The sequence below is a fragment of the Larus michahellis genome, chromosome 1, assembly GCF_964199755.1.
Source record: "Larus michahellis chromosome 1, bLarMic1.1, whole genome shotgun sequence".
NCBI lineage: Eukaryota > Metazoa > Chordata > Aves > Charadriiformes > Laridae > Larus > Larus michahellis.
In genome coordinates, this window is record NC_133896.1 from 121,461,897 (window position 1) to 121,476,162 (window position 14,266).

Sequence of the window (14,266 nt, forward strand, 5' to 3'; positions counted from 1 at the left end):
ATCGCTGTCCTAATTTTACTCAGTAGCTGCAAATACGGTGAACGTTCATTTCAGTGTTCAAAAAGTAGCATCACATTTTTATGGTATCATTTCACCAGCATGGATTATAGTAACAACTAAATAGACAAACAGGACAAAAAAAGACCGTGGGTGTAATGCAGAAATCCTGGCCAGGCATTCAAAGGGAGCCTCGAGGAGCTGCACCTTCCTCTGAGACCCAACTGGTGTCGGAAGCGGGGGACCCTTAGCTGCAGGGGCTCCTCTTGGATTGCGATCCTTTTCGTGGGCGATCCTTTTCGTGGGCGTATATGATTGCCCCATCTTGGGGAATTGTAACAGAACTGAGCACCTTCCGGACCGCCACCGCTTGCGATTGCCCACTCACCCTCGATGCACAGCAATGTTTAACTCCCGTTAATGTCAATCGGAGTTAGGCAAACATTATGATGATGAAAGGCTGGGGTTCGGCTCACAGATATCTAACGAATCCCTCATAATTGGTCTATAATCCTAAAGAGGACGCTTGTCCTAATCCCTGTGCATTGAGGACAGAGTGTGGCTCCCTTAGAGCCAGCTGACTGTGCATCGGGATGTCGCTATTTTCCTGCTTGCTCGCCCTCAGTGCTCTGTAGGATATTTGGCACCGTTGGCTTTCCTAGATGGAACTGCTTTCCGTCAGGGTTAGCCAAAGGTTCTTAGGAACCCATTGTCTCTTGCCTGGTTTTCCCCGCTCAGGGATGCTACAGTCTTGCGCATCACTTTGCGTTCACTGTGCGGATTGCAGGTTTCTGCTTTTCTACCCACCGTGGCTGCATAGACCTTCCTGCTCACCCGGGACTTCGTGCTGTAAAAGCTCAGGCCTTTTACTGAAGGAAGAGGCTCATTAGCTGTATGCCTGCCAGTGCTTCCATAGAGCAAACAGCAAGTTCTCATGGGCTTGTTTAAATCCCACCCGTGTTCTGAAGAGTTGGGGGAAGGGAGAGGCACACAGCGATACCTTGGGAGTTAGGTATCTCTTCGTGTATTTAGAAAGTCAGCTGGCATTACCACAACGAGCCATCCTCTTAGGAGCGCCATGTGCTGGCTGCCAGGCCAAGCTCTGCTCGTCTGTGCTACCGGCAGTGAATACCTGTATTTATGTAGACCCTATTTTTCAGACCCTAGTTATTGATCTCTGGTTATCTTCGTAAAATAGCACACCTTAGCTCACAGGTCCCTTTCCGGACCCATCAAGACGTGTGTAAACTTTTCCTAGTGTTATGCGGAACCACCCCAACGACAAAATCAAAGGCCAGATAATACTTGATCGCATTTTGGATTGAAAGAGCGGATTCACGCAGATAAGCGTCCCCACTAAAACGCAGAGGTTGTAAACCTGCGTATTGTGGAGCTCTGAGACTGGCTGGCTGCATTTGCGCTGGTAGAATTCATCCTTGAAGAGAGGCTGAGTACAAGGTCTCTCCATTACTCAGCCTTAAAATGAGGCGCCGGTGAGGTAGAACTGGTACGTGGGCCACTGGGACTGGCTCTCAAAATGGGGTTTCATTTCTACCTTTTTAGCAGGCTCCGCTTTATCGGAGCAGACCATTTGCTTAGAAGTAATTTGTCAGCATCACACTCCTTGGCTGGCAGTCAGGCCTTTCTAAAAATAATACTGTGACTTTTCAATGCGTTCACTGCCTGCATTGGAACCGTGGTCTTGCTTTGGATCGACTGGGAGAAAAAAACCCTAAGAGAAGAAAGAGCAAAATCCGCAGCTGTAAGAAAACATGCGACGGAAAGAGTTGCACCACCAAACCGGTGGTTTGGTTTCCAAGCTTTAATTCTGGGAATTGCATTCTTCCCTTATGTACTTTCATTTTAGAGGGGAGAGGGGTATTTCTTTCTAGTGCTTTCTGGGCTCTAAGTCTTGTACTAGAACTGAATTAATGGGTCAGAAACTGGAAGGGAACCACTTTTAAAAATTATTAATGTGAATTCTGAGAGATAGTGGTACCTGAGGACAGGCAGAACGTCAATGTTGTGGCTGCAGACAGGACATGATACCTCAGAGAAAGGAATCTTTTTCCTTTCTTTTTTTTTTTTGTTTTGAGTGGGTTTAGTTTAAAATCAGATCCACATCCTCACAGCAGAACTTCAATTATCCAGGACCCCAAGCATCCATAATAATAGTAATAGTAACAATAGTGATTAATAACAAACCATGTGTTTGTCCTCAGCCTGGGAGAACCACACTGGGTTTAGTGCAGCTCTATATTTCTGCAGGAGTTTGCATGCACTTTTTTCTAGAAGTGGAGCTTTTCCAGTGTTTCTAACAGCCCTTACACTCAGCTTTCCAGGAATTACCTTCTGAGATGTACCTCTGAGGTGCTTAGGCTCTGTGTCGTTTCAAGATGCTTTCCCAAGGACTTCATGGGCTTGTAAATGTTGCTGTCAGGCTCTTTGCTTTCCTGGTGCCTTCCAGGCAGCTCTCACGACCATCCAGGAGATATGTACCTTTCCATGGGTACGTGCCCTTTCCGCACAGGGAATCTGCTGCGCCAGCATCAACGTGCCAGATTTTTGTCTCTCAAAGGACTTGTTTCCCCAGGCTGGAGCTGTGTGAGGTATTTGCCGGTGATGCTGTTACACATCAGCAGGGTGGATGTCTGTCCTGTCACCCGCATTCAGGACCTCTCCATCATTGTTCTGATTACCAGTAAGAATCAGCCTGGTCTTGTCCATCTGCCTCCAGAGCATTTTCTCCCTGTGGCCCGGAGTCGGCCCTTCAGAGATGCCTCTCGGGGAAACCACCTGAGCTCATTTTCCTCTGTGCTTGGTTGGATGCAGATGGAAATCATTACCTCCAGAGCAGTTTCAGCTCTTCCCCTTCAGAGGTCCACCTGAGCACCCACCCATGCCATCGTTCCCAGCAGTGCCAGCCTGTGAGCTCCCGCTGCCCATGCTATGAGCCTACAGGCTCCAGCTCATTGCCGGGGGGGGGTTGAAGATCATGTTTGAGATCACCCAGGTCCCCTCCTGGCCGTGATTCTTCCTGCCTGCTGGGCCCGTTGGCTCCCTCCAAGCCAAACATTGTCTGCATTGCACGAATGGACGCAGTGGGTGACTGGAAAATGCGTCTCACCTCATCTCACCGCCTTGCTCCATTGCCGTTTTTCTTCTGCGTACATCTTGTGAGTAAACCAGAGCTTCTGTCCTGTAATTAATTAAGTCCTTTGGAAAGCATTGCTCTTTCTTTCCCTTTAACCCCACGGCCCGAAGCTCAGCTGTGTGAAACAGCGCTGGTTTAGAGGCTCCTTTCCAGGCGTCTCCACCACAGCTCATCTGGCAGCTGCCATCTCTGTGGCAGCCCCGCGGCCCCTGGCTCCACGAAGCACTTCAGCAGATGCTGAACTTTTTAATTCGTGCCCCAATTCAGTGCAAAGGTGTACGTAAAGCCAGCCGGGTGCCTGAGGTGCTATACTGGGGACGCATGGAGGCATTCAAAAAAGCTTCGATAATTGAGAGCCTACATTATGAAGTTGGTTCGTGTGCTGTAAAGACTGGGAGACTGCAATAGGACATCAAATAAAAAGTCAAGATTAAGATAAAATACCAAAGTAGTTTATAGTCTTTGCAGCCGGATCTCTTTTCTTCCTTATCTTCCCAAAAGGGGTTTTAGCCTCTAAACTCACCAGAATTGTATTTACTGGGCAAATCGTGATTCATATACTTACAGATTGTAACACGTTTGGAAGCACTGTAAAAGTAAAAAAAAAAACCCACTAGGCTGACCTTGGCCTTGGAAAGAGCAAGTGGCTTGCCAAGCATAGAGCTGGTAAAAAGCCAGTCTGTAAAGGCCTGCGAGGTTGCACGCAGCCTGTGAGCTGACTTGGGCACCTTGAAAGACGGAGCGCGGCGCTGAGCTGACGCTAAGCCAAACGACTGATAAATTACAGAACTTTTTTTCTAGATGCGCTTAATTATTAGATATTTTTCTCGACACGAGTTTTTATGAGGGAACTTTTTAAATGTTCATTTTACAACTTTTTTTTAGCCTTTGAAAATAAGTAAATCACTTTTTGTTACGTGCGAGTAGGGCTGGGGCAGGGGGGTAACATTGTGGATAATGCAGTTTTTGTAATATTATTAAATACATTTTCAAAACTAAGATGGGACAAGGACAGACTTTTACTGCAACAGTGGTGTCTACTTTCATACTGCTCTGTTTGCCACTGGGATATTTCGGTTTATTCAAATCCAGCGGTCAAAACCCTTGAAACACAGAAAAGCTGGGAATCTGGTTAAATCCCCTTAGCTTTGAGGGGTTGGCTCTGTACGTACGTTCCACAGGTAGCCTGGCGTTTGTTTAGCCCCAACACTCTTGTCCTACACGCGTATCGATGTATCTATAGTTAAATACACGCTTTTATATATGTGTGTGTGATAATTTGTATATAGAACATAAAAAACCAGCTACGTTGTCATTGTCAAATACTGAGTAAATCTAACAGAAAAGTGTTCGTAGGCATCCAGTTTTGTTTCTTCATTTCAGTATTTTAAAATAAGGACCGTCCTTGGGAGGTTATTTTTCTGTACATAGGAGAATATATTTAGGACCTAACTTAAAAAAAAAAATAAAGACCGGCGGTAAGAATAAGTTAAACTTGTCTGGTTGCTTGATATAGTTGTCAAAGGTTCTGCTGCGACTGTAGGTGAAGGCCTCGTGCTGCTTGTAAAGCTGCAGGAGTGTCCTTGACTCTGGATTTAGTGGTCGGTTCTGGGATCTTAATGCGTTGTGTAAGTGAAGGGAGCTGGTTCTTCGCCTGAGCCCCCCCGTCAGACCCCCCAGGCAGCAGCTCCTGCCCGTCGTGGTGGGCGCAGGTGAAAGGGGAGGGCTGGCATGCCAGGGAGTCAGGGGAAAAAAGGGAAGAAATAGGGGCAGAGCTAAAAAAGAAGAGCTTGGTGAGCAGCAGCATCTCTGCTCCCTTCCCAAAAAAAGTCATGGGTGGGCGTCCATGGGGTGATGGCTTGGAAAGGAAATCCCTCCCAGCTGTGGTGGGTGCTCCATGGTATGACCCATTCTTGCCAGGAGGAAGGGAGAAGGTTGGGTGCAGGTCCGTAGCACCCTCCTGGTGCTGGTGCGGCTGCTTGGCCAACCCTCTGTCTCCACTCTCGCTCGGTCTCACCGCCTCTTCCAGGCTTTCCCGGGTTTGTACCACCACCGCCCTCACCCCCAGATGGGCTGCTCTTGGGGTGTCCGCGCAGCACCATCTGAAAGGCCATGCTGGGGTAGAGGGACCTCCATCAACCCTCTTGTGCTCCCCGCATCCATCCCACCTTGGCGAGGGCCGCAGCAAGCCCCCGCCGCAGGTACAGGCTCCCCCCACGGCGAGACAACCCCCAACCCACAGGGAAAAGGCAAAGTCAACCCCTCCACGGGGCAGGTTTTTCCTGGAAGGCTTTGGCTTTGTGGAATTACCCTATCCCAGACCTCAAGTTGCCAAAAAGGAATTCAGTATTCCGGCAAGCCGCCTTTGCAGATTGTGTAAGGGGTAAGTTCTATTTCGTTGTCGTTATATTGTTGGGGAAAAAAAAGATAGCCATAGTATTTCTTTCAATATTAATACTTAGAATCGGGGAATCCCCCTCTCTGGTGGTGGTGGTGTTACCTTTTGGTGCACTTTTTGCTGCTAAACAAGTCATATCAATTAGTCTCCTCATTTATTTTCTTAAAAAAGGAAGTATTGTACTGTCTGTAGTATTCATAACATCCTAAAAATTACAAAGGCATCATAAAAATAACTGTTACGTGTATGTCAAGATCTGGCCAAATAGGAGAAAAAGTTACTTTTCTTTTTTTCAGAGAAAATGGAATTATTTTGTATTGTTCATTTACATCACATCTAACTATTCTACAGTAAAACGCTGATACTGTGAAGTTGGTTTCTTTTGTTTTTTTAAAGCATTCTTAATCGGTATAATGAATAATTATGAATCAGACACCACTGTTTCGCATAAGACGATTTCAACTGTACTTGGGTTGCTCTCAATGTGTTGTTTCCTCACCCGCTCTTGGTTAAATAATTCTATTTACAGACACAGTCCAATTAAGCAAAAGTCCTTAAAATGTATTCACCTGTTTGAGGAATTGTGCCGCTTCCCAGACTGCGGCCACCGAGGTGGAAACTGCCGACAAGGTTTTAGGCTGTGCGATTTGTTTGACCCAGATGAGACTGTAGTTGTGCAAGTGAAATTATGCAAGAATAAATCCAGTTTTGGTTTGGTTTTTTTTTTTTTTAAGTTTAACTGCGTACTGTTACATTCTTGAGACGCGCTGAAGAAGTGATACGGCGTCAGACACATTAAGTAAATCTTCAGGTTGGTATTTTTGACAATAGGACTACGTAGGTACGAGCAAAGTGCTAGACCCAGCAGCGGAGGAATATCTTAGAGCGTTTGGTGCCTGACACATGCCACGTTCCATCTCTGTTAACACCTTGTTTGCCTTTTTTCCACATTTGAAAATTGAGAATTGACCCAATCTGCAGTAAGACAGCAAAAATAAATTATCGAAAAATAATAATTAAAAAACAACCCCACCCTACTCCTTCCCCCCCCAAAAAAACCACCACAAATCCAAACCCAGCCCAAGGCAGTTGCTTGCCAGGCCAGGTGCCATCACCGTGTGGGTATTACCCTGCGGTGTGGCCAGGCACCTCACCCACCGCCCATGGCTCTGCTGCCTGACGGTATGGGAAGTCCCACGCTGATCTCTCCCCTAATTTTTGTTAATAATTACTGACTTTGGCCAGCTGCCCCAAGGGCAATACCCTTGGTACCCTCCTGTTTAGCAGCGGGTCCCTTCGCCTATCTCAGCACCCGCTGACGCCTGCACCTCGAGGATGTCTATTTTTCCCCAGCTGTTTTGGGGCCGGGTTGGCACAAAGGGGACAGCACTGGAGCCAGAGCTCCAGTTTGGAAACCACAGCCGCTGCAGAGGTAGGTGCGATGGAACACATCAACAGCTGTTTAGGGCTGTTTTTGTCCAGGCCAAGTTGATCCAGTTGAGCAGGGGCCACCCACCCTCGTCACTGACCCCACACCCTTCAGCACTCCCTCCCCTTCCCCAGCAGAAGCCCACCCTGCTGCTCTGCTCCCAGCCCCCCCAGAACCAGCACTTCATTTTGCCTCAGGGCCTTTCCACCCCCAGCCATTCCCACCACTTCTGGTCCCAGAAGCTGAGCTCAGCCTTTACTTCTCCTACATCCCCTCCAGGCAGGAGGTACAGCCAGCAGCTCTGGGGGAAATGTACTCCCAGAGCCAAATACCAGAGAAAGCAAAGGGCCAAATACTCTCCCCCCTGCAGGGACTGCTTCTATTTATGAAGAATATTCTAAAAAAATAAAATAAAAACAAATGTGCCAGGTTAACAGGTTTCAATAATAATCCAACCGGAGCGAGCTAGCACTGCCAGTTCATTGCCCCATCCCTGCAGGAACGGTATTCATCCAAAATTAAGTCAAACAGCAGTTCTTGTCCGAAGACCGACAGTGAGAAACAGGCGTTTTGCACTCCTTTACAAGCCTGTCCAAGAGGCCCAGCACTTCAAGGCAGAAGTGGGACAGTTACAAATTCCTGTCCAAATGCTAGCCAGGAAGCACACAGAGCTGGTCATGCCTACACTGCCGTAGTGCTCGTTAGTTGAGAACTACGGGCCCGTTCCAAACATTCGTGTATTTTTCTCTTACAAACACCTTAGCCTCTCACTAGTAAGCTCTTAAAGGGCAATTTTAGTTTAAAAGATACACAATTAGTTTAAGAAAGAGATACACAAAACTCCCTCCAGTGATACAGGCATGGAAGTAAACTGGGCCTGACGCACAATGCACTGACTGTTTAACAGCCACTGTTGTATTTATGAAAGAATCCACCAGTCGCAGCTCCAACGTTCATGCTTCCCACACACAGAAATGTGCAGCAGAGGACTGCTGCGCCGCCGCCCCGACAATATCCTGCGCAAAAGTTTTCTCTGGAGACTGGCAGAACCTCAGCAGCAGGACCCCATTTATCAGCTCCTAGAGCACTATTCTCCACTCCCTTCAGACCAAGGTCCACCTGCATTCACGGTGAGTTAGGTTTTCAAGCTGTGTCATGAGACGCTCGGTGAGGACTAAGTGAAACTCACTGCAGCTTCATCACCTCTCTCCCTCAGTGCTGCGTTTCTGAATCAAAATACTTTACACCATCTTTTCAAGAAGAAATAATTTTATTGTTTCCATCTGACAGGTTTTGCTGTGAATGACTAGGACAGCTTACTAGACAGTCTCTCTCATGATTTTGGTGAGTTTCTGGATCTTTGACTTTGTTGACATGTCCACGTACTTCTCCCCGATATTGACAATCATGCCACCAAGGATTGACGGATCAGTCTAAAGAAGAAACATTGAACAGAAATTCTATTAGGAAAAATGTTAGCCTCGTGTACAATTTTCATACTAGTAAAAAAAACCAAAACCCTTTAAGAGACCCTTTTTAAAGATAACTTTGTAGTCACTGTATTCCAAAGTTAAGATTTTGGTAATTAAAGCATCAGCATGCCTACAAAAACACAGAACTATGTGATATAGCAACTGGATTCAGTAAAGTTGTTATTATTTTTTTTTAAGATCAGAAAGACAGAAGTCAAGCTTAACATGAACTTCATTTAGAAATCAAAAATCCAGACCTTAGTCTCCAGCTTCAAGACCTCTCCCTTAGCCATGAATCCACTCAGAGCACTTTTTAGCTCAGTAAGGCTGGCATCATCCAATGGCTGAAAAATATCAACAGAAAACAAGGAAAACAAAGGACTTAAACATACTCAAATGATATAATGAGAACCCAAATTTTCTGTTCAGATTCTTACAAAGACGGACACTTCCACCAGGAAGGCAGATTAAGTAGCCTTCTTGGACAGGAACCAAAGGACAGCACAGAGACAGCAGTCACTTTGTGCCCTCCTACTTTCACGAAACACTGTGTTATTTGTGTATATATTCCCGGCAAAAGTTTGATGCTGCCATCTTCAGATGGCAAGCATCAGGAATCCATACGTGCCAAAGCAAGCGCTTCACAGAAAACCTTGAGCTCTACCTCACAGCAGCGTTCAGGCTGTATGAGGAAAGATTAATTTTGCTGTTTCTAACTGTTAAAATTACCAGCTTGAGAAGAAACATGGTTTCACGTAAAGTACTGGGCAGGGACTGGGGTCACTGGCAGTGAGCTCCCAGCCCTGCTGCAGGCCTGCGGAACACTGCTGGCTAAGTACGCCTCTCTCCATCACCACAGGAGAACTCTGCATCCCTGTGGGAGAGACAATGCGAATTTGTCCTTGCTTCCCCTACAAGTTGCTCAGGTACCACTGAGACAGAAACAAAAAGGCACTTCAACGAAGAGTAGTGGCTTTCCGTTAATGGCTATTTAAATAATTTCTATTTAATAGGTTTTTTTGGCTCGTAAACTGCTAACAACAACAAAGAAGCAGCAGGAAAGCAGCTTTACACATGAAATATTTAGTAAAACTTGTGGAAAGGTTTGCACAGGCCTGTGAGTTCACATGTCCCTGAAGGCTACCGACTAGACTGACAATCTGTGCTTGTGGCCTACAGAGAACCAGCCAACCTGAAGAGGATGAGTGTCTTTATTTAGTCCAGGTAGGCAGTTCTCTGTAGCCCTACCCAAGGGCTATGGATTTACATTACGTACCTAGCTGACCAGACCTGGGGACGGATCCATTAACAAAGAAGTTACTGAAGTGCCAGAAGCACCGTGCCTCCAGACTAACGTTTACATCTTCCCTCTCACCTTCCTGGGCACCAGCCAGGTTTGCCCATCTGATAAATTTGAAAAAGTCTTCCTGCTGTTTCAGAGTTAGCCACTTGTCCTGATTACTGCAGGTGGTGAATGAGGTAGCTGCTCCCCATGAAGTAAAGCACCAAGCACCACAGCCATTCTCAGTCCTGTCAAGTTACCTGCCTTGCTCTCGCCAATAGCTCATCTGACCTATCTGTATGATCCCAGTGCCAGAAATAAGAACAGGGGCAGTTGTATCTGCAGACCAGGCTGACTTTTATCAGCCACTGGGTTCACACATAGGAAGGAAAGACGTTGCTTGTTAAGCTAAAATGGGAGGAACATGTTTAATTTTTGACCAATAATCGTTCGACATCAAAAAACTACTTGCAGAAAGACTTCCATCTTGGTACAGGTGAGATATTTCCTTGCTACTCGTATAGAAAGTACTTAAACTACAGAGAGCAAAATTCACACAGAACCACAGAATGACAGGGGTTGGAAGGGACATCATCTAGTCCACCCCCGCTGCCAGAGCAGGGTCACCTAGAGCAGGCTGCCCAGGAACACATCCAGGTAGGTTTCGAATGTCTCCAGAGAAGGAGACTCCACCACCTCTCTGGGCAGCCTGTGCCACTGCTCTGCCACCCTCAAAGTAAAGTTCCTTCTCATGTTTAGGTGGAATTTCCTATGCCCATTACCCCTTGTCCTGTCCCTGGGCACCACTGAAAAAAGCGTGGTCCCATCCTCCTGACACCCATCCTTTAAATATTTATAAGCATAAATTAAGCTAAAGAAGTTTGCCTCTTACACTGCCACCTGTTAAGCTTGATCTAGAGGTTCCTAACTCACTTGTGCAGTGGTGACTGTGCACAGCACTTCTCCTCGGTATGCGCTCATGATCTTCCCAAACGCAGAAACGATGTCTGGAGTGTAACGCAAGCGACCGTTTTCAGCAAGCAAATCTGGAAGAGGCAGATGCATTGAAAGGGTTTAAAGCACCCACTAGGAGCAGACTGGGTTAGATACCAGTAAAAATAAGTACTGGTCTTGTACTTGTACAGAATTCAAATGGTTACTCACTCATCAGGTTGACAGTAATAGGGGACATCTTCTCTTTTGCTAAAGCATCATTCACAGCTTTTTGTTTAACTGCACTCTTGGTATGAGGGTTCATAACAACACTGGATAGCTTGGGGTCCTTCAGGAGAGTCTAAGAGGATCAACAAACAAATGATAAAGACCAGGAGTTCTCCAGGCATTACAAGGCCTAACCGAACCACCCAAAACAGGCAACACGGTCATCCCCCGAGTAAGAATGAAGAGGTCTGAAGCTGACGGGAGTGAAATGGCCCTGGCTGTAGCTCACTTGCAGTATGCTTCTTTCAGAGCTGACCCTCCTCCTGCATCCCTTCCCAGCAACTTCATCCCCGGGTGCACAGGGCAGGCGGCACACACGCCAGCCCAGCCGGCAGTGGGACCCCCACAGCGCCCGAGCGCCGAGCCCACCTCCCTGCTGAGGAGAGGCGGCGGCCCAGCCCCGCTGCTGCCTCCCCCGCGCCCGCTCGGGCACAGGCAGGCTTTGGGGGGCGGGGGTGGGGGGAAACACCTTACCCACACTCGGCTCAGCTCCTTCTCCACCTGATCCAGCTTCTTCTGCTTGCTGGCGGCGGAGTACAGCGCGGTGGCGTAGCGCCCTTCCAGCCCGTACACCTGGATAGGGGGCTGGGGGCGAGAGAGACGGAGAGATCGGGCGCTGAAAGCGGCCCCAAGCCAGGGAACCGGCGCCCGCCGCACCGGTGACCCCCCCACACCCTTTACCTTGACCAGCTTGGAGAACGGCCTCGCCGCCGTCGTGCTCAGCTGCCGCGCCAGCTTCACCTTCAGGGACAGCCGCCCCACCGCCGCCGCCATCTTGCCCGACCGCCGCTCGAGGTCACAGCCGGGCCCGCTCCCCTCCCCGCGGCTCGGGCACTACGCAGGCGCGGACACCGCCCCCCTCGCCCCGCCGTTCCTTTCCTCCCGCGGGCACGCTGGGAAATGTAGTCCTTCGGGGAGGGGCCATCCCGTCCCGCCACGCTGGCTGCCGGGGGCTGTAGTGTCTGAGGCCGGGTAGGGGGGGCGGCCGCTACCGCCTCCTCAGGGCCGCCCCTCTCTCTCACTGCCCGCACTCCCTCTCTCCAGCGCCCTCCTAGCTGCCTGGCCAGGCCCTGCTGGAGGTTGGGGGCGAAGCAGAAGCAGCCGGGCAAGGCTGAGGGAGGAGGCCGGCCAGCCTGCCCTCGGGTGAAGGCAAGGGGCCCCTGTGGCATCCCGGAGCTCCGGGTGACATGTCCTCCTTGTCGCCACTTCCCAAAGCCTGGTGCTGAAGGTGGCTTTTCCTCAGGCAGAGCCTAGTGGGGGGGGGCTCAGGAGAGGACCGGAGTGACCAGGGTAATGGCTCCCCTTGGGTGCCTCCGGCTGCCCGGCACGTGTGGGGTTACCCTCAGCCCCAGTGTTGGTGGCTTTGCAGGTGGAAGGGACACAGGATGGGAAGAGCGGTTGGGGCGACAGGGGCTGGTTGAGGGTCCTGCAATTGCTGTAACGGGGCGCAGCGACCAGCAGCGCTTTCTCACGTGCCTGTAAGGGCCCTGTCACTCACGCACCCGCACGCATCCCTCCCTTCAGGCAACGCAGGAGAGCAAGCGTTGCATGAGTTCTTCAACAGAAAAGATGTCAGCTGTGCTTTCCTCATAGACCTTTCTGCTGCCCTCTAACACAGCGAAGCTACCACTGAAACGCAATGAGCAATTTCCTCCCCCTCGGATAAACTAGATCCAAGCGACTCCTGGGGCAAAGACACAATCTTCCAGGTAAAGGATAGGGTAGGCAGCTCTGACTTCGTCAGTCTCTCTGTGTGACCTTGAGCAACTCACTCAGGTCCTGCCTGCTACTGCGCTATCTTGAATGATTAAACTCTCCCTAATTCTTCCATCTTTTTTTCCATAAGAGATGGTAAAAGGCCTGCCTGCTTCGCAGAGCTCTTGCCAAGTTCAAGTAATTAGTTTCTGTGGTGCGAGTAGCTCAGATGGGCTATTGAAATATAAAGCATGGAGTTAATGGAAAGCATGCTGCATGAGGTCTGTAGGGCAGACTTTAAACAGTAGGTGTTGCTGTTGCTACAAATTGAAAGCGAAGAGATCGCTTTGGCTACGTCAAAACCAGAGAATTAGAATAATGCTCTTTAGGAAATACAGTTTACTGTCCCACCAGAAATAAGACAGTATCACCAACAAGCTTGATTCTGGATATTGGAATTTAGTTCTCTCTTCTATCCCTGGCTGCATTTGCTGTGGTGGCATTCAAAGGCACAAGCATAGTCTACGACAGGTTTAAGCCTGGCATAACACCATGCTTCTCAATAATTTTAATAACTACACTACTAAGAAAAGCATGTCTAAAATGTAGAAAAATATTGGGTGTTTTTTTAGCAAAAAATAAATGTATCTATTTCTTTTTTTTTGTGACAGTGTGCGTACACTGAAGTTTTGGAATGGTGTAGAAAATGGAATTATTTGAAGTGGGTTTCCGTATCCCAAATTTTGTTAGTGTAGTTATGAAATATTCTGTGATCTTGTAGCATTTTAATACATAGAAAATTTGGCTTACTGAGACTAAAGTCACTGAGAGCTGAGGGTACTTTAATGAACCAGGGAGTGGGTCAAATCCTGATGGTGGTTTCAAGAATTAAAATCAGAGCGCCTCTCACAGGTTAATTTTAGACAAGTAAAATCCCGCAGGTGATAAGCAGTTTGTACCTTTATGCCTTCTACTAGAAGGAAAATTTAAACCCTGATAAAGCCTGTTATGGTATTTGGATATCTGTTATAATAATGGTATTCCTCCACCATCATTATATGGGAGTTTTTAGGAGTTCTTTCCCTCCTACAAAGCAATTAAACTGCCAGTCATTCATCGTTTGACTTTTACTTCTGTCCCTGCTTTCAATTTGGTCACTTAGTGAGCACTTGAACACTTACAAGCTCTTCCAGGAGAAACACCTGGAAGAGCATTCACTTGTGGGTCTGCCATTTTAGTGCTTGTAGGATTGTAACCTTTAAGTACTCAGTAAATGCGGTAATGTTATAAACATCACCTTTTTCTCCTGTTGAGGCAGACTAGAACTGAAATCATGCAAAATATGTTTTATTTTCCTTTTATTTGAGAAATCTTGGAAATATTTGGTCTGAGTTTAGATACATTTAGACACACCCTTGCGCTTACATTGAAGACACCTGGGCTTCACACAGGCATAACAGCCACAGAGTTCACTGTAATCAGCACTTTCACATCTCTAGAAAGAATGGGATGATTCTTCAACCGTGGTAGTGGTAGGGATGCGTTTAGATCAGGGCCCAGCTGCGTGAAGTGTCACAAAACCTGTAGCAACACTTAGACCATTCCACATAGAACTTGC

At 47.8% G+C, this 14,266-nt stretch overlaps 1 protein-coding gene across 1 annotated transcript; it reads right to left on the reverse strand.

Annotated features, from left to right (window-relative positions):
* Positions 1-8,229: 8,229 nt before the first annotated feature.
* On the reverse strand, positions 8,230-11,820 carry ATP5PO (ATP synthase peripheral stalk subunit OSCP). The gene is made up of 6 exons (XM_074601519.1): positions 11,635-11,820; positions 11,428-11,538; positions 10,897-11,026; positions 10,666-10,778; positions 8,708-8,794; positions 8,230-8,411 (listed from the first exon to the last, which is right to left on the reverse strand). Exons 1-6 carry the CDS (start codon positions 11,725-11,727, stop codon positions 8,298-8,300), a joined length of 648 nt encoding a protein of 215 aa, XP_074457620.1. The 5' UTR covers positions 11,728-11,820; the 3' UTR covers positions 8,230-8,297.
* Positions 11,821-14,266: the final 2,446 nt, after the last annotated feature.